Below are 17,237 nucleotides of genomic sequence, written 5' to 3'. Positions count from 1 at the left end.
TTTTTTTTTTTTTGCAGTATTCGCAGATGAAGTTTAAAAATGTTTTAAAGTATATCAACAATGTTTTCTTCCTCTTTTGGCTGCAACTAGTGGTCACCACAGTGAATCATCAGCCTCCACCTCACCCTATCCCTAGCGTTCTCTTTGACAACCAACCCTCTGAATGTCCTCCATCACTAAATCCATGAATGGCAGCTACATATTTAACATCTTTTGTCCAATATCTCCACCGTCCCAGGTGAGAACGTCCAAGCCTTCTCAGTCTTGCCTCTCTACCTTTCCCTCCAAACTGCTCAGCCTGAGCTGTCAGTTGTGGTCACTCCCAATAAAAGTCTTAGCATCTTCAGCTTTTCCACCTCCAGCTCAGCCTCCTGTTTGATAAGAGATGGCAAAAAACAATAGGATCTTGGAGGACATGGGAATTATGTGAAATAGCAGAAGGGGGTCTGATGTCCTCCCGATCCTGAAGACCTGGAAAAAAAAGGAAAATATATGTAACATAATTTATACATCAAATTAAGTTCTGAAGGTAGCTGGCCAAATAGTCATGCCATAGTCACATATGACTTGTGGCACAGAATTTATCTTCTAAAGCCCCAGAAAAAAGGACAATATCAGATTTCTTGGGCAATAAGAGGGCACTGGGGAAACCTGTCACCCAGCTTGAAATCCTTTTATTGAAAGATTCACTAATATGAACATTGATACTGTTGTGTGACAATAAAGTAGTTATTCTCAATTCTTCTACTGTGATATTTAGAAAGAGGAATCTCAACTATTGGATAGATTGTGGTACAGATACCCCTTCAAGATAAGTTTGTGGTCCTCTGTCTTTGCATCTCGTTCTATCATTAGGTGAATATTTTAATAGAATTGCTAATGATGAAATAGCTGTGTTACTAGACGATATTAGGATGGCAGACATTCACATTTTTTGATGGTTTAAATGTAATGTTTATACTTGCTTTATTTTTCAAAGAGCTAATAGTGCTACACTCATATTAACTGGAAAACACAGTGCTAATCCTGTAATAAATTATAAAACAGTAAATAATAATAATAATAATAATAATAATAATAATAATAATAATAATAATAATAATAATAATAATAATAATAATAATAATACCTTAAGTTATTGTAGAAATTCCAAGTTTTACAGTGGTATAATGAACCTATCAGCAGATACAATGCCATCTACAAAAGGCAGTGATCAGGTTTATTTTATCATTATGATCAAAACCAGATGGTGTGATGAAAAGCTCAAGAGCTTTAAAGCAGTTCAGTTAGCTTTGATGTTCCTGTTGACTCAGCATTACAAAAGTGAAATAAACATCAAAATAGGCAAAATATCTGCCGAATTACGAATCTAGAAGTTCGTATCTGTAGCTAGCTGTATCAGCCTGGGAATGAAAGAATGTAATGAAAGAAAAGATTAATAACTCACGGACTGATTTGTCTGTAACTAACATACTAACTAACTGACATGGGAGTTCACATCAAAGTACAGGCTGGAATTATGTCTTATTTTTCGGAAGAAAGAAGCTACAACAAAAACTTGTTTCTGCCACAGGGAGAAAAAAAATGGCATCAGCATTGTTTGCCATCCATAAGTTATAAATATGAGTTATCATCACAAAATTTCTAACACTGAAACGAATAAAAACTCAAACTAAATGAGCAAACGCACTCCGAAAAACTGAAACTAAACAGCGTTCAAAACAAAAAGTTAAAACGAAATAAATAAAAACATAAAAACATGATATAGAAATACAAAACTATAGTAACTCCAGGTGGCAGTGCTGCATTACGTTACAGCATTAAACCTTTGAAGAGGCCGCATAAGCCTAATAATACTGCAGAGGGCAGTAACACGTCTGGAACTGTGCATGCGGCCAAGAAAAGGAGGAGGAGAAGAAGAAGAAACTACACCAGACAGGAAGTGTTTGCTAATAGTCCCATGTGTTGCGCTTCTCCCGGTCATTCATTCGCGAAACGAAAAAATTACGGACTCGTTTTTCATGCATTCAGGCTTAATCGTGTTTTTTAGGAACCGACTGTGTACTATTAATGATAGTAATAGTAATAATATTTTCCAAATAAACTAAAGACAAAGCCTGCAGCATTTCTGCAGTAGCACTAGCTAGCTAACGCAGGAGTTGTGTTGTAGAAGTTTAGGAAATCTCATCAACATTTAAAGTGCGGTTTCTGGATGAATAGTTCCGTGGATACTAGCATGACCAAGGAAAACCGGTGGGACATACCCCCCAATGCTCCAGCGTGCATGGAGAGGCACCTGTGCGCGGCACAATACAGAGCAGGTAGGGAAAAGGAGCGCTAGCTGAAGGTTAACGTGTAAACACGTGGAGCCGCTAGTTGGTTATTATTAGTGTGTTTACATTTGTGCTAAACTGTTCAAGTCCTACGTTGAAAATGTTAAATAAATAACATTTTATGTTGAATACCAGTCAGAGTAATCTTAACTGGCAGGCGATGAATGAAAATATAGATATTTGAAGGGTTTTCTCGTTGGGTTTTCTCCACAGATGGCACCCTGCTACTTGGTGCCTCCAGCCTCTCTGGCAGAAGCTGGCAGGGATCTGTTTGGATCTACAGCGACCCTGACCAGGCCCCCAGTGAGGGATTCTGCAAAGCTGGTGTGCAGACTGAGGCTGGTGTCACAGATGTCAAATGGGTGTCAGAGAAGGGAATTATTGTTGCGTCAGATTCAGGTAATGAAATGTTTTTTATGGCAGATGAATCAAGCACACACTTGAGGCTTGTATGAAACTGGCCTCATTTTTCTGTGCAGGTGCCTTGGAGCTCTGGGAACTAGCAGAGGATGAATGTCTACTGGTTAATCGCTTTACCAAGCATGATCATGACCATATTGTCACCACAGTAAGCCCCGTGGTTGGAGCAACCGCTGCAGTCACTGGCAGCATGGACTGCAGGTTAGACTTGTTTTACATGAACATACATACACCATTCCACCTGTCACAACAGAGCAGAAGCAATGTTAATTGCTTTTGTTTCAAACTTTGGCTTAATTAATTTTTGAGTTGTCATCCCTTAAAGTGCATCTTTGCTTATTATTACAGAATTAAAGTCTGGGATCTAAGTCAGGAAACGGTTGTCACTACCTACAATGGTAAGCATCATCTTAACAGTTCTTCATACAGAAATGCACAAAACTTACAAAAATGCTTTTTTCCCCTCAATGTGGAAAAATAAAAGCAAAGAATGTTTATTTTTGGTAGCATTCCTGTATGTATAGATTTTAGATTAATTAATTTACCAAGGGTTTTTTTTCTATTGCTGACATTACCAGACTTATCCCAGTGTCATATTCCTATTGACTCTTTGGAACGATTAATTGCTGAAGGAAAGTTTTATATTAAAATGGTTTTAAAAAGCCAAAAATGTCATAAATGTCATTGATGTGAAAAGTTTAACTCAACAGTTCTTGGTTTTTTTCTTCCCCCAGTGCACACACAGCCAGTCACTTGTGTTGCCTGCAGTCCTACAGATGAGTCTCTGTTTCTCTCCTGTAGCCAAGTAAGATACTAATCAGCATGTTGTTTGCATTTTTGACAGTGAGGTTTATTTTTTGGACCACAGAGCTGCAATCATTCAGATAAACTCAACTACTTCTTCTTCTCACCCCTTCTTTAGGACAGCCGTGTGTTGTTGTGGGACAGGAGGAAGCCCAACAAACCTGCATCAAGAATAGGTAAGCTACGTCACCAAGCTTTGATAACCACTTTTGCCAAACACTACTGCAAGAATAGTCGAGATTTGGTAGAGCTTCACAGGAAATGAAGTATGATAGAGAGTAAAATTTGTTCCAAAACAAACAGTTATGTTTACATATTTATGCCAGTACACACACTATGCAGCAGTCATTCACTCTGCAAATGTATCTGTGCTAAAATAGGACTATGTACTAATACCTAGCAGGTAGAGACTATTGCACCTGCAATGGAGTTGATTCCTCCAAATACGCAGCCATTACCAAAGTAATCAATCCAAATCCAGAGCCTTAACTTTTCCCCCACATTTGAAGACTTTATCTGTCCTCCGAATGATGGATTTTGACACCTCCAAACCCATAAAGATGTGATTTCAGGACCATTATAGTAGTTTTCAGGTTTGTCCAGGAGTGGCTGCATAGGCAGAAACCACCCTCACTAACTTTAGATCCATATCCCATCATTTAGTACTATAAGCAGGCCTGAAATATGACAGAAACCTCTCAGTTCACAAAAGAGCTTTAAGGGTTACTTTCAAGGGGTAAAGAGTTATATAGAGTGCCTAATTACCTAATTAGCTACCTAGTGTTTGATTTTTGTCTGGATGATTAAAGAAGGAATTTGTCTTATTGTTCCTGGAATCTGTTTATAGGCTCTCTTGGAAATATGTCAGTGTCTATGCTGTACAGGATGTCCTGTGTAAGTAATGACAGATGGCAAGCGCATTCTCAGTTTCTGTTTTTGTTTTGCCTCAGATGTAGAGTCACCTAGCTGCTCCCCTACTTCTCTAGCTTGGCACCCTCACCACAGAAGCACCATTGCTTTTGGTAAGACGCTGCACTTGGTCACATTTGATTAAAAGCTGAGTTTAATTGAGAAAAAGTTGATTTCCTTTTTTTCTTTCACTCTCATCGTGTCTCAGGCGATGAGCTCGGCAGGGTGACTGTGAAAGATTTCCTGGGATCGGAGCCGTCTCAGGTGGAGAACGTTCACAGCCGTAGAGTTAATGGGCTGGCCTTCTCCACACACAGGTAAATGTAAAGTGTGTCACGATCTCACCTTTGGCTTTATTGCTCTTTTACAAAATTCTGACGTCTTCCTTTTCTTCCCAGCACACCCTTGCTAGCCTCTGTTAGTGATGACTGTAGCGTTGCTGTTATGGACTCTGAACTGCGAGAAATGTGAGTGCTTGTACTTCATGCTGAAAGCATTTACTTTGTTGTATTATTAAAAACACTAATCACATATTTGTTTGTAGACTCAGAGACCGGCGGCACCAGGACTATGTCAAAGGTGTGAGCTGGCTTCACAATGGCTCCTCCACCCTCACAACAGTAGGCTGGGATCATCTTGTGCTTCACCATAAAGTGGGTCCAGCTGATGGCATTCCCAGTTCCTCTTCTTAGACCGATCAGTTGGAAATGCACTGAAGGAAAGCACTGTTTTCCCCTCACTACTCTCCCCTCATTCCTGAGGTGTCATTTTGCAGAAATGAAAATCTATTGAAAGCTCTCACCTTAATTTAGCCCCCAAAAACCGCACAATATTGTGAATTCTGCTCTCCTAGTCATGGTTTTTGTGCATTACTAACATAGAGAGCATAAAATGGACCTAGTTACATAGTGATGAGCGTTTCTGCTGTCCCCATCTTGGTTGTAAAAAATGGACATTCTACAGAGGGGCAGGTCTGATCTAAAATGCTTAGTCATTGGCTAGTGACGCGATTGACACGTCGTTAGCCACTAAGTGAGCTATTGAAGGGTATAGGAGGAATTCTGTAGGAGAGTCTTTTTGCAACTGCAGCTTTCGCCCTTAGGTGGTCTTCACATCAAATGTAGGCTTATAGCACTTTGACTTCATTTGATTAATTTTTCTGACCAGATAGCTGCGTCCATATTTTTATTCTCTCTATGACTACTAATCACATCACAGCCTCACTATCCACTTCTTTCATACTGTATAGTTTGTCTTTGTGTAACTGCATCAAAGCAGCACATTTGTATTGCAGAATTTTACATTAAAGGTAACTTAATGTTATCAGTGGCATCATTTGGTGTGTTCTTTGTGTTTACTGAGATCAGATATGATAAACTGTTACTACTGTGAGGTAGTGGGAATAAGAGGAGTTTTCAAGGATACACAAAGTGCAGTCAATAAGTTCCTCTTCCCCGAAAAGCCATAAACCTTAACCCCCTCCTTCAAGGTCATGTCTTTATGCACCTCTGCACTGCTTCCAGCACTGCAGCTATTTTGGAGTTGATACTTGGAATTCCTGTTAAGCTTTTAACTTGGAAATTCATTTTGTGGAAAAGGACAATAGTAGAAGGAAATACAACTTGGTTGTGAGTGAAAGTTTTTAATTTGAAAAGAATGCTTACCCAGGATGTTACAGTACAACTGTGCACTGACAGTGATGGTGTTTTACCCAGTAAATATAGGGGGGGGGGAAACAGGACAAAAATGCTCGACCTCAGACCAACCACTCTTAAATCTTCCAGATCTAGAATGGTTCGCTTTGACGCAGAAGACATTTCAACACATGGGGTGGGACTTCAGTGAAGCCATCTAAAAATAAAAATAAATAGCAGAAGCAATGGCAGCCCCGGAGAAGCAATGAAGGAAACCATCTTGAGTAGCATAGTAGCTAAATTGAGTATGTTTCTTATTTTATTGGTGGAACTTTTTGATCACATGCCCTGTAATTATAAACCACTGTGTTGGTAAGGATGTGGCTGACGCAGACCCCAGTCATTCACTAACAGTGTCAATGTGAGGTCTGATGTAGATAATAATGATCTATAACTTTTGGTACATTTAAGGCCTTTCATGGAGGTCTGTTGAATTACATGTGCTTTGATGTGTTTTGGTTATTTGCGTCAACAACCACAAAAAACGCCTAATAATTAAATCTAAATTTCTTCGTTAGCAGAATCTTGGAATTATTTGGAATTAATTGTGTGATGCTACTTGGGACAATTCTTAGGAGGGGAAAAAAAACTTAAACCAGTTCTTCAGCTAGCTTATATCTTACTTTAATACAAAAAAATCTGTTTGCACACAAGCTCCTACATGATCTGGAGTTGGCACACAGGTTCTTTATGGGGCCCTGACGATTCTAGTTTATATAAAATATTATGAGGTCATCATGTTGCCTAGCAGCCACCTGACAATGTGGCACAATGACACATTTGTAGCTTTTATGCACCTACAAGAGCCTTATAAAAGTATTGTATCATTTTAATTTCACAACAGTAACACATAATTTATATCCCAAAAACTAAGCATGACATATTACAATGATGTCACACTGTCTAGCAACCACCTAACAACAAACTAAACAATACTGTACCCTGGGAATTTACCAGTATATTAAATCTGCACTTACATTCTGAGCCACAGCTAAAAGCTTTAATTACTAGGATGATGCAAATCACTGCAGTGTTTTTACATACAATTGAGTACACATGCAAGCCATGTGTACTCAGCAATTTGTTACATTTATTTCCTACTTAGAGTTGAATGTCTTAATTTGATGACTTTCTATATACAACTTTAACATGTACATATAACTACATCTTGCAATGTCCAAATGTGATTTTCATATTATACAAATTGATATCTCCATGAATAACAATGTATACGTAACTAGATTAACACTCTTTATCGTAGTAGTATAGAAAATCCAATACAAACCATAAAGGATTTTTTGGGATAAATGTGAGAATCACACTAGACCCCTACTACTCTGCGCCATAAGACTTTCATAATCGAGATGTAACAGTGAAAGAACATTTCCCATTATTTGGCAGGTAATTACAGCATGAAATAATAACAGTTATGCTCCAAATTACTATATTTTACAATTAAAATTTCTCATTGTTTTATAAAAGACTTTTTAAAAACTTAACTTTTTTTATTTGAATATTAATGGAGTTTTCCTATACAATAACATTACCCAAATCTATGGTTAAAAAGTCAACATATAGCAAAATATAGCTTAAGACTAAATAATTAGCAGCAACTACACAAATGTTTAAAACGTTCTTTCTGACTGTGACACAATGGAAAAGAAAACACCATTTGACAGTGACTGTGTCGTGTTTGTCTTTATGATTCGGCAGTCCTTTGTCAACAGGCATTCTTAACATATTTGCTACCCAGTGTGTAAATAACCTGTGTGAAGCCTTCTTTTTCAGCTGTGGTCCACACTGCTGCTGATAAAAGTGTAGCTTCACACACGTTGTGTCCCATAGTCTGTGTTGAAGGTCTCAACATGTCCAAGAATCGAAAGACCCTTAATAATGTCTGCTACTCATGATAAGTAATAGGATTTTTGGTTCCAGGCCGAACTGTGAAAGTCATACCATGTTGATATTTAGACTTTGGCCCATTGCTGAAAAGAAGAACATTTTATGTATGAATATATTAGCCAACCAGTGAGTTTTGGCATCTTAAAAAGTCAATGTGTGACATTTGAGCATGACAGTCTTACCTGGTCAAAGCTTTTGTTGGCGAATTATCTGGATATTTTTTGTTCACTTTACGCTGCAGCTCCCTCATGTCCAGAGTTGCTGCTTTCTGGTGATATTTGGTAGTTGGTGATTTGAGCTGGTCATTGGACTCCCATTCATCAGAGGAAGGCTCTACATCTTCCTTTTGGTGGGAAATTTTGGGGGCCATTTCCTCCAGCTTCTTTTTTAGGATGCACTGGAGATCAAAATGTCTTTGTTCCAGAGTGCGTGCTGGCTGAGTGGAGTCTGGCTTGGGTTTTGTCTGGACTTGTGTCTTTGGTTGGACATTAGGAGGTGGGTGGTTCAGAGGAGGAGGAGGAGGTGGAATTGAAGCTGGAGGTGCTGTATTCAGAGGAGGAGGTGGAACTGAAGCTGGAGGTGCTGTCTTCAGAGGAGGAGGTGGAATTGAAGCTGCAGGTGCTGTCTTCAGAGGAGGAGGTGGAACTGAAGCTGGAGGTGCTGTCTTCAGAGGAGGAGGTGGAATTGAGTGGAGGTGGGTGGTTCAGAGGAGGAGGAGGAGGTGGAATTGAAGCTGGAGGTGCTGTATTCAGAGGAGGAGGTGGAATTGAAGCTGGAGGTGCTGTCTTCAGAGGAGGAGGTGGAATTGAAGCTGGAGGTGCTGTCTTCAGAGGAGGAGGTGGAATTGAAGCTGGAGGTGCTGTCTTCAGAGGAGGAGGTGGCACTGAAGAGGGAGGACCTGCAGAGGGTTGTGTCTTATTCAAAGGATACTGAACTGAGGCAGGGGAAAGAGAGGTTACAGGTGGTGACGGTGCCTTTTTTGTGGGAGGGTCCGGTGGAATGATGGAAGGTGGCAGGTCCATAATCTTGCTTAAATCATCAAACTCTGGTGGTGGAGGCAGTAATGGCATGCTGAACCCATCTTTATTGCCCTCAGGTTGTGGAGTCTGAGACAGTGAGCTGCTTTGATATGCCTTTTGTCTCTCCTCTGCTTTTTTGCTAACAGCAGGGGTTTCTATGATCCTGTTGAGAGCTGGACTGGTAGATGGTGCCTGACCATTGACCAGGGCATGACTGCTTGAAGTTTCAGGAGCATCATTTGTTTGTGGACGGTCTACTGGACTGAAGGATTTTGGAGTTTCTGGTAATATTTTTTCTGTCAGTTTTACAGTTGAAGAGCCAGAACTTGAAAGGTCACTTGAGTGAATACTTGGCTGCTCATTGTTCTTTCCACTGTTTTCCTGTGAAACAGAGTGCGTCGTTCTGTTTTTCTCTCTTTCTTTAGCTGCCTTTAGAAGAGCCAGCGGAGAAGCTGCATGCCCGTCTCGTGCTCCGTGGGTTTCACTTCCTTTCAGGTTACGTAGTTTGTGATCCAATATCGGACTGTATTTCTGGTTTGGATTTTGATACCGTACAGGTTTGACTGGGGTTGGACTTTGGTACTCTCCAGGTTTGACTGGGGCTGGACTTTGGTACTCTCTAGGATTTTCTGCTTTTGGACTTTCTGCTTTTGGACCTTGGTTCTCTCCAAGTTTGTCCTTGCTTGTCTCTAAATTAATCTGAGTATTGTCAACTTCATCAAGCTGTAGAGACTTCTGAGGCGGTGGCTGTACTGGTTTGGTTATTTCTGGTTGCACTGAAATTGTCTCTGTTTTAGCCTTTGTCTTAGTCTCTGTCTTAGTCACTGTCTTTTGCTCAAATAGGGTAGATTCAGAAGGTTGGGCAACTTGTAAATTCTCCTCCAGCTCCTTTACAATGGGAACTGGTTTAGATAGTGTAGGCACTTTGGGAGCATTACCGTCCACCTTGACGAGAACAGGGCCAGAGCTGGAAGACCCGGAATCTTCCAGGAGTAACATGTGCTTAGGTTTTTTGTCACGGTCTTCAAACACATTGAGAAATGAGGTCTTAGGAGCAGTGTTAACCTTTGCTGTGTTTTGGGGATTGAAAGTGGACAATGTGGGTGTCTGCACAGGGGGTGGTGGTGCAGGAGTCTGTGGGGGGGAGTCAGAGTTGGAGACTGAGGAAATTCTAATGGGCTTTGGAGGAGGTTTCTTCTGAGTCTTCTGTTGCCTTTCAGTAGGGGGCTGTGGGGCGGCAAATTTTGGATGCTCTGGAACTTGAGCTGATGGTGGACTAGAGATGGGTATGGATGATGGAGAGCCAGTAGAAGTGGTAGATGGAGGCTTTGGTGGAGCCATTGGTGGTGGTTTTAGGAAGGATAAATCCTTTGGTTCTACTGAAGGAGGGTTTGGTGCGGGCATGGAAGGAGGCTGTATGGTTGCTAGGTCTAGAGTGTTTAAGTCACCCAGGAAGTCTGGTGGAGGTGGAATCCATTCACTTGGAGGTGGTGGAGGTGCTACAGAAGGAGGAGGAGGAACAAATATTTCCCCTTTATCAAGGTTAGGCACTGAAGTAATGGAGCCATTGGACAACGGATCCCAACCAACTGTGGATGAGAAGACAGGACAAATGAGAAAGGTTTTTGCAGAAACAGACACAGTATTCAAATATGCAAACTTGCTGCATAAATAAGAGACTAAAATTGAAATCCGTCTGTTTCATTTAAAGAGTGCAATTCATTTGTGCATATAATATGCAATAATAAGAATATTATTAAAGAGGCAGAAACGATTATAAAGAATAAGAAAATTCTTTATAAAGCTTTAAATTCAGCTTTCTTACATAAATTTAGAATTGTTAAAAAAGGAAATAAAAGAAGTAAATGGTTTCCACTTATTATTGAGAATGCTAACACTCCCATTATGTAAATATATTTGGCATCTGGTATGACCGTTTGGACATTTTCAGGGGGAGTTATTGAGCAATGCCCGAGCAAACATTAACCTGCCCTCCTTTTTTTCCTCTTTATTTTGATTGCTGTGATCCATCAACCGAGTCTGAGCAAAAGCCCCACAAGTTATGTGGACTTTTTAGGGTCTAATTAATGGGATTCTTGCCTTTTAGTCAAGTTAAACCTAAAGTACATATTGGAAGGTAGCTAGATGCTCACCTGAACCGTTGGTCTTTGGACCATTGACAGGGGGCAGGAGAGGGACTTTCGGCATTGGGACAGCAAAGCCTTGGAAACTCTCAGACAAGGACTGCGAGGGAAGAAAATTAAACACCATCAGACTTGATTTTTCAAACCTCTTAACACAAGAGACAAAGATCAACAGTAAAATTGAGATAAGGCTATATAAGGCCTGTATGTACAGAGACTTTTGTCTGGCAAGTATTTGGTCTTGAGGTGCACAAACCAGTTCTCAACTATATCAGCTCTCAGTGTTCCTTGAAAACAGGTTGGCCTGTCCAATGCTTGCAGCATTTTTAGCGTCAGCAGAACTGAAGTAGCTGCCAAAATCATTTCAATGAGCTGTTACGTGAAAATTCTATGATGGTGGTTTACGGTGCCTTATGTTCACAAAATTAAGTACTAAATATGTCAGACTGCTTTGCAGCAACTTAGGTACATGTCTAACCTTTAGGCTTCTTCAACATAAAACAGCTAGAGGTTTAAAAAAATAAAAGAAAACACGTTTGCATACTTGAGTGATGAGAAATATTTGGTGAATCAGAGGATACACCTATTATTCATCACATTGTCTAAGATGGGCCTGGCTGAGAAAACTGCGTGTTACTTAGATACATGGGTGTTTTATGTTGTAGGCAAGAGGGGCAAAATAGAGGAAGAGTTATGGAAAGTACGTTGCTGTTCTCTCTACGACACCAAATAAATAGAGACTGTGTTGACACAATACAAATCTAAGAAACTTGGAAAGTTATATGTCCTTAAAATGGGCAGATATTCAGTCCAGGAATACATAACAGCTGTATCCTTTTGATCTTAGTCTGCTGCAGACCATTTGAGGAGGAAAGCAACAAGGAAATTTTTAACTGGACTCAATTTATGCCCTAAGAGCTCCCCTTATACCACGTTTCAGCCATGCTGATTGTATGCAGTAATGAATTAAATCAGCATCAATAGATAAGAATAAAAATCTTCAGTTTCAGGCAGCTGCCGTCCTAAAAGCTATATCACACCTTGAATAACACCCTCTTTTGCTAATAATCCCAGTTGCGTAGCTATTTGGAAAGGTATGAAAACTGCATCACGGAGCGAGGGCGTGCCATTAAAGACAGCGTATGATCCAGTTTGATTCCATCTCGCCTTTTCTCCGCGCTATGACTCACGTTCATCTGTCGCAGCGCTCAGAGCTGTCCTGCCCATGTGCTGCAGGGTGTGCCGCATCCACATGCCACAGACACATTCACAGAACACTCCCAGAAAACACTGAGCTGAGGTGTGTGAACCAAGTGCTCAGATGAGCTTTGCATTTTTGTCTGCAACATGACAATGCAATGGGAGACTTTAAGTGCAAGACTAAATTGTAATTGACTTGCTCTAATGTCTTATGGCAACTTTGGCAGCTGTAGCTTTTGTGCGCAGTGTGATGTGACCTGCAGAAGATCATTGATCATGTTTTCTGCAAATTACCTGTTGTGACAGCATCGCTGTGAGATATGTCGTTTTTTTATAGTCATATTTCATGTCATTCTAAAAAAAGAAATGAGCATTATCCCTCCCACATGAGATACTGGAAGAAAATAAGTCGAGATCTCTCTGTGGAGACTTTTACTGTGCGGACCACGTCACACATCAGATTGCACGAGTAAATAAACTCTTTAAACACTAAACTGTCAGCTATCAGTTCATTTGCATCTGCAGGCGCAGGGTTTGAGACTGAATAAAATGGTGGAGCTGTTCACATGCAAATCTTATTCATTAAATTCCATTTTATGTAGTGTCAAATCACAACAGTTGCCCAAAAGGGCTTTACATTGTAAGGTAAAGACCCGACAATAATACAGGGAAAACCCCAGTAATCAGATGACCCCCTATTAGCAAGTAGTTGGTGTCAGTGGGAAGGAAAAACTCCCTTTTAACAGGAAGAAGCCTCTGGCAGGCTCTGAGAGAGGCAGCCATCTGCTGTGACTGATTATGGTGAGGGTAGAGAGACAGGAGACACGTAAAACATGTCATTTCAATTTCAGAAACTGGGTAATGAACGTAAAAATTGATGTGAACCACATGGTTTCACAGAGATACTCACAGCACCATGCTTCACTGTGGGTCTAGCTCGCACACTTGCAGTCCCTGACTCATGAGTTGCAGATGACCCCAGGACCAACTCTACATTGTCTGTGAAAAAGAAAAAAGTAGATCATTAATATCCAGCGGGCCTCTGGTAGCAAAGCAAGTTCAATTGAATTGATTCAGCTATTAAATTACTAATCAAATCTCCATCATTAATCTGCCAGTCAAGGCCAAAACAATGATGTTGTACACTTGCAGTGTGCAGGTAATGAGATACTGTGTGCATCCAAGTGTCCTCTAAGTAGCTGTCAGTCAGCCTAATAATCTGCTGTGTGGCCGTTGGTTGTTGACAACAAAATAGCTATGCACAACTGAGCCGATGATTGCAGTCTTTATTTAAAGTCCACCATTGTGTTTAAGGGAAAACAGTTATGGTGCCAACTGAAATCCAGTGCACCACCTTCTGCTTGCTGTACAACACCACAATGTTTATCATATAGCCAGACGTAAATAGTTTATCTGTCGCAAAGCCTGGAAGAATGAATTCAAGGTTTATTCTTGGGGAAAAAACTCGCTTTAACTGTGTTCACTCTTTGAGAGGAGCTTCATAACATGCAGCCAAATGTTGCTGCTTTTATGTTGCATAACCCTTTGTTCTTTAAACAAACAGTGCCACACAATGATCGTCCATTCTTAAGTCAAAGTGGTTAAGAGACCAGTCGCATTTGTCTTTCATGTCAGTGGAAAAGCCTGGTTTTTCTGTATGTATCTAAGTCATGGGATGACACAAGACACTCAATGATGACTTAAAAGTGCACCGAGGAAGAGACCCGAAACATGACCATAGTCATTTTCAGATGTGGAAGACAAGCAATAACATTCCTGGGAAACTGATGATTTGAGAACGTAAACCTAGAAGTCACACCTTTGTTCCAGTATGACACTGACTGCTGAAAGACACTTGCCACTTGAAGATTCTTACTCTATGTGTTCATTTAGCTTTCTATTACAAAAGCAGACACAAGAAGCAGCGTGATAGAGGAGCCTGTCATAATAGACAAGGAAAGGGAACTGTTATTCCCAGTAGTCACAGGGTGTAGGTCCTCATAGCTTTTATGCACTTCTGTGTCATTTCAGAAAAATGTGGGAACTACAGAATGAATTGGCTGCGGTATTAAACCAGTCTAAGCAAATGATTCGTTTTTCCTATTGCGCCCCTTTCTGATTTAAATAGGCAAATGATCTCTCCTGTGTTGCAGCTTTGCATAGAAATTGCCCTCTCCTTTTCTGCTTTCACTAGTCAAATTCCACTAATGTCACTTAGAGCTTATCAGTAAACTGATATCAGTGTGTGAAAGTAATATTTTTATTATTAAGCTATTAACTTGTGTTTCCTTTTTTTTAAGGCTTTAAACTGCATCACACACTCTTGCTCAGCAGATGGAGCTTGCCCAGCTGTTGTACTATGGAAATATGCTGTTATGCATTGTTGTGGCCAGAAGAGTGAATTTGTTTGTGTCAGGTAAATAAAAGTACCGGTAACAGATTTCTGTTTTCATCTATAACACCGTGGATTGTATGTCTAAGAGTAGCTGACTCATATGAAATACACCCAAGGTACACATTTAGCTATTCTAGATGAAAACTTCAGTTTTGTCTGAGAAATCTTAACTTGGATCAAAGTGAACACAGTCTGAAGAGGACCCAGACTCTTGGATTTAAAATATGGATTTACTTTTGTTAAAAACACCGAACAAAATTCATAGATGACACCTGCTGCTACTTGTTTAAAGCACCTGAAGGATTCACTCCTATCAGCACGTCTAAAGTTTGGAGCTTGGTGGAAACATATGTGTCCTATTGCAACACCAAGTCCAAAGGTCGTGCTGCTCTTCGCTGTAGGCGTAGATACCTGCTCTTATAAACAGACCGTACTAGACTCTACTCACCCATCTCCTGCATTTTGACATTGGTGTCGAAAAGAGAATGATTCTTTCGACCCAGAAAATTCAGCGACCCCTTCTTCATTGTTATTGATTAGTTGATGCGTAGCTACGATTCTCGGCTTCAGCGGATCATTGGCGCATTCTCGCCGGCAGGTAAATCCGGGATAAACCGCAAACGTGCTGCTCTGAATGACGGCGTTTCTCCAGGTACACCTGACTCCAGTGATTTGGTGCAAACTTCTCAGACAGACAGAGAAAATGGAGCAAACCCCGCCCACTCGCCTTTCATTGTGCCTCCCTGTTTCTGACTGTACAGCAGCAGCAGGTGAGGCCCTCGGCTCTCCTTACATTCCAGCGCAAACCTCACCTGTGGAAAGAATCAGGTCCTTTAATCACAGGTTTGCTTACGTTAATGGCCTGTACTCTCACTGTTTGATGAGTCTGCCATCCGCATCCGAGCTTTAGCGCACTGGTCTACCTGTATCTCTAAATCTGGGACGAAGTGATCACATTAAAATGCTCAGGAACGCGGGTGAACTTTAATAGCATCTTAATCAAAAAAGACAACAGGGGTTTATTGCATGTAGGTCACTGCTATTATGGTCATAAATGTAAACAAAGAGTAAAATAAAACAAAGCATGTGAACACGTCGAAACATTTTAGTATCCTATTTTTATTTTATTTTATTTTTTGCTTATGCTTAAAAATTTGATCCAAGAAATGTATGAACCTAATAATGAGATTGTAAAGTGTGCTTGATTAAATCATTCAAAATGAATTAAAAGCCACAACATTAAATAAACTGGTTCTCTTTAAGGATGTAGACTACTGAAAGGGCTCCTTCTATCTCCCGGTGATTTTACATTTAATAGAGTACATTTTGCTGATTGCACTTGTCACGGTTCTGGGTCAGTTTCGACCCAGTATTTTGAGTTTTAATTGATTAGTTTATTTTTGAATGTTTATTGTGGTTTTGGGCGCTATGAGTATTATTATTATAATGATTATTATTATTAGAATTCTATGTTTCTGTTTATTCATGTTTAAGGATTTGTTCTCGGTTGTATCTCACGTTTAGTTTAGTTCAAGTTTCATGTGTCATTCTGTCTGTCTGTCTCTCAGTGTCAGGTCTGCGTCTTGGTGTAGTGTTCTCGTTTCCTGTTTTATTGTGAAGGCCTGCGTCTCATGTGAGTGTGTTCAGTCTTACCTCTGTCTCGTCTTGTTGATTATTCCCAGCTGTGTCCACCACCTGTGTGTGATTCCCCTGTGTTTCTCTGTGTGTATTTAAGTCGTGTCCTCTGTCGTTGTAGTTGCTGGTCCGTCTGTGTGTTCCACCATGTTTCATCCGTGTGTTCCCTGCCGTCACCATCTTGTACCGGCGTCCACCTTGCTTCAGGTTCATGTTCGTGTTCATGCTCTGTTGTTTAGTTGTCCCAGTATAGTTTAGTTCTCCGTTTTGTCGTTTGCCTCTCTATATTTTTGTGTCAATAAATCACCTTCAGACCTTCACGACTGCCTGCGCTTGGATCCTCTTTTTCCTTTTTTTTCACACGGCTCTTCTCACTCGCCGTGACAGCACTTTTGCTTGAGTACCATTTCACCTGCAACGGGGTATTTTATAGTGTGCTGTTGCTGCTTTTATGTACATGATTAATTATTTCCCTATCTGTGTGACTTGCATGTGCACCTAAAACAATTGTTATGACATATGAATATAGTTTAAAGTCTGAAAAATAAAATAAAACCAATTATCAAAGTAAAACCATTGTTTATGGTAACCTTCCTTTTTAGATCAAACATTCTAGAAGAGCAGCTATTAAAAAGTTAGGCCTAACTGACTGTTTACAAAGGAATGGTTTATTTGAAGAGTTTCACAGAAACGGCACTAGTGAAGGTTACAAGTGATCTTTTTACATCCTTTCATAATGGACTCATCTCTGTGCTTGCCCTGGTAGATCTCAGTGCAGTGTT

At 40.3% G+C, this 17,237-nt stretch overlaps 2 protein-coding genes across 2 annotated transcripts; one reads left to right on the top strand and one right to left on the bottom strand.

Annotated features, from left to right (window-relative positions):
- The first annotated feature begins 1,909 nt into the window (after positions 1–1,909).
- Positions 1,910–5,789, top strand: wdr77 (WD repeat domain 77). Its single transcript, XM_005941082.2, has 10 exons — positions 1,910–2,321; positions 2,547–2,732; positions 2,813–2,954; positions 3,102–3,151; positions 3,488–3,558; positions 3,676–3,733; positions 4,508–4,579; positions 4,675–4,783; positions 4,865–4,933; positions 5,011–5,789. The coding sequence occupies exons 1-10, from the start codon at positions 2,213–2,215 to the stop codon at positions 5,156–5,158; spliced, it is 1,014 nt and encodes a 337-aa protein (XP_005941144.1). The 5' UTR covers positions 1,910–2,212; the 3' UTR covers positions 5,159–5,789.
- A 2,761-nt stretch (positions 5,790–8,550) lies between these two features.
- On the bottom strand, positions 8,551–15,530 carry LOC121815308 (proline-rich protein 36). Its single transcript, XM_042225646.1, has 4 exons — positions 15,269–15,530; positions 13,336–13,424; positions 11,235–11,325; positions 8,551–10,670 (listed from the first exon to the last, which is right to left on the bottom strand). The coding sequence occupies exons 1-4, from the start codon at positions 15,345–15,347 to the stop codon at positions 8,551–8,553; spliced, it is 2,379 nt and encodes a 792-aa protein (XP_042081580.1). The 5' UTR covers positions 15,348–15,530.
- Between the last annotated feature and the right edge of the window lie 1,707 nt (positions 15,531–17,237).

Source organism: Haplochromis burtoni, unplaced genomic scaffold (genome assembly GCF_018398535.1).
Source record: "Haplochromis burtoni strain Fernald_Lab_line unplaced genomic scaffold, NCSU_Asbu1 Contig_177, whole genome shotgun sequence".
Classification (NCBI taxonomy): domain Eukaryota; kingdom Metazoa; phylum Chordata; class Actinopteri; order Cichliformes; family Cichlidae; genus Haplochromis; species Haplochromis burtoni.
Note: the sequence above shows the minus strand (reverse complement) of the source record. Positions and strands in the feature narration are given on the sequence as shown.

What these genes read in the sequence shown, in the direction of transcription:
- wdr77 (XM_005941082.2), top strand. Translation starts at nt 2,213, where the DNA reads ATGAATAGTTCCGTGGATACTAGCATGACCAAGGAAAACCGGTGGGAC. An exon ending in ACTGGCAGCATGGACTGCAG is followed by an intron (nt 2,955 to 3,101) that starts GTTAGACTTGTT and finishes TTATTATTACAG; the next exon opens with AATTAAAGTCTGGGATCTAA. An exon ending in GGTTGTCACTACCTACAATG is followed by an intron (nt 3,152 to 3,487) that starts GTAAGCATCATC and finishes TTCTTCCCCCAG; the next exon opens with TGCACACACAGCCAGTCACT.
- LOC121815308 (XM_042225646.1), bottom strand. Translation starts at nt 15,347, where the DNA reads ATGAAGAAGGGGTCGCTGAATTTTCTGGGTCGAAAGAATCATTCTCTT. An exon ending in CCACAGTGAAGCATGGTGCT is followed by an intron (nt 11,326 to 13,335) that starts GTGAGTATCTCT and finishes CTTCCCTCGCAG; the next exon opens with TCCTTGTCTGAGAGTTTCCA. An exon ending in TCCAAAGACCAACGGTTCAG is followed by an intron (nt 10,671 to 11,234) that starts GTGAGCATCTAG and finishes TCTCATCCACAG; the next exon opens with TTGGTTGGGATCCGTTGTCC.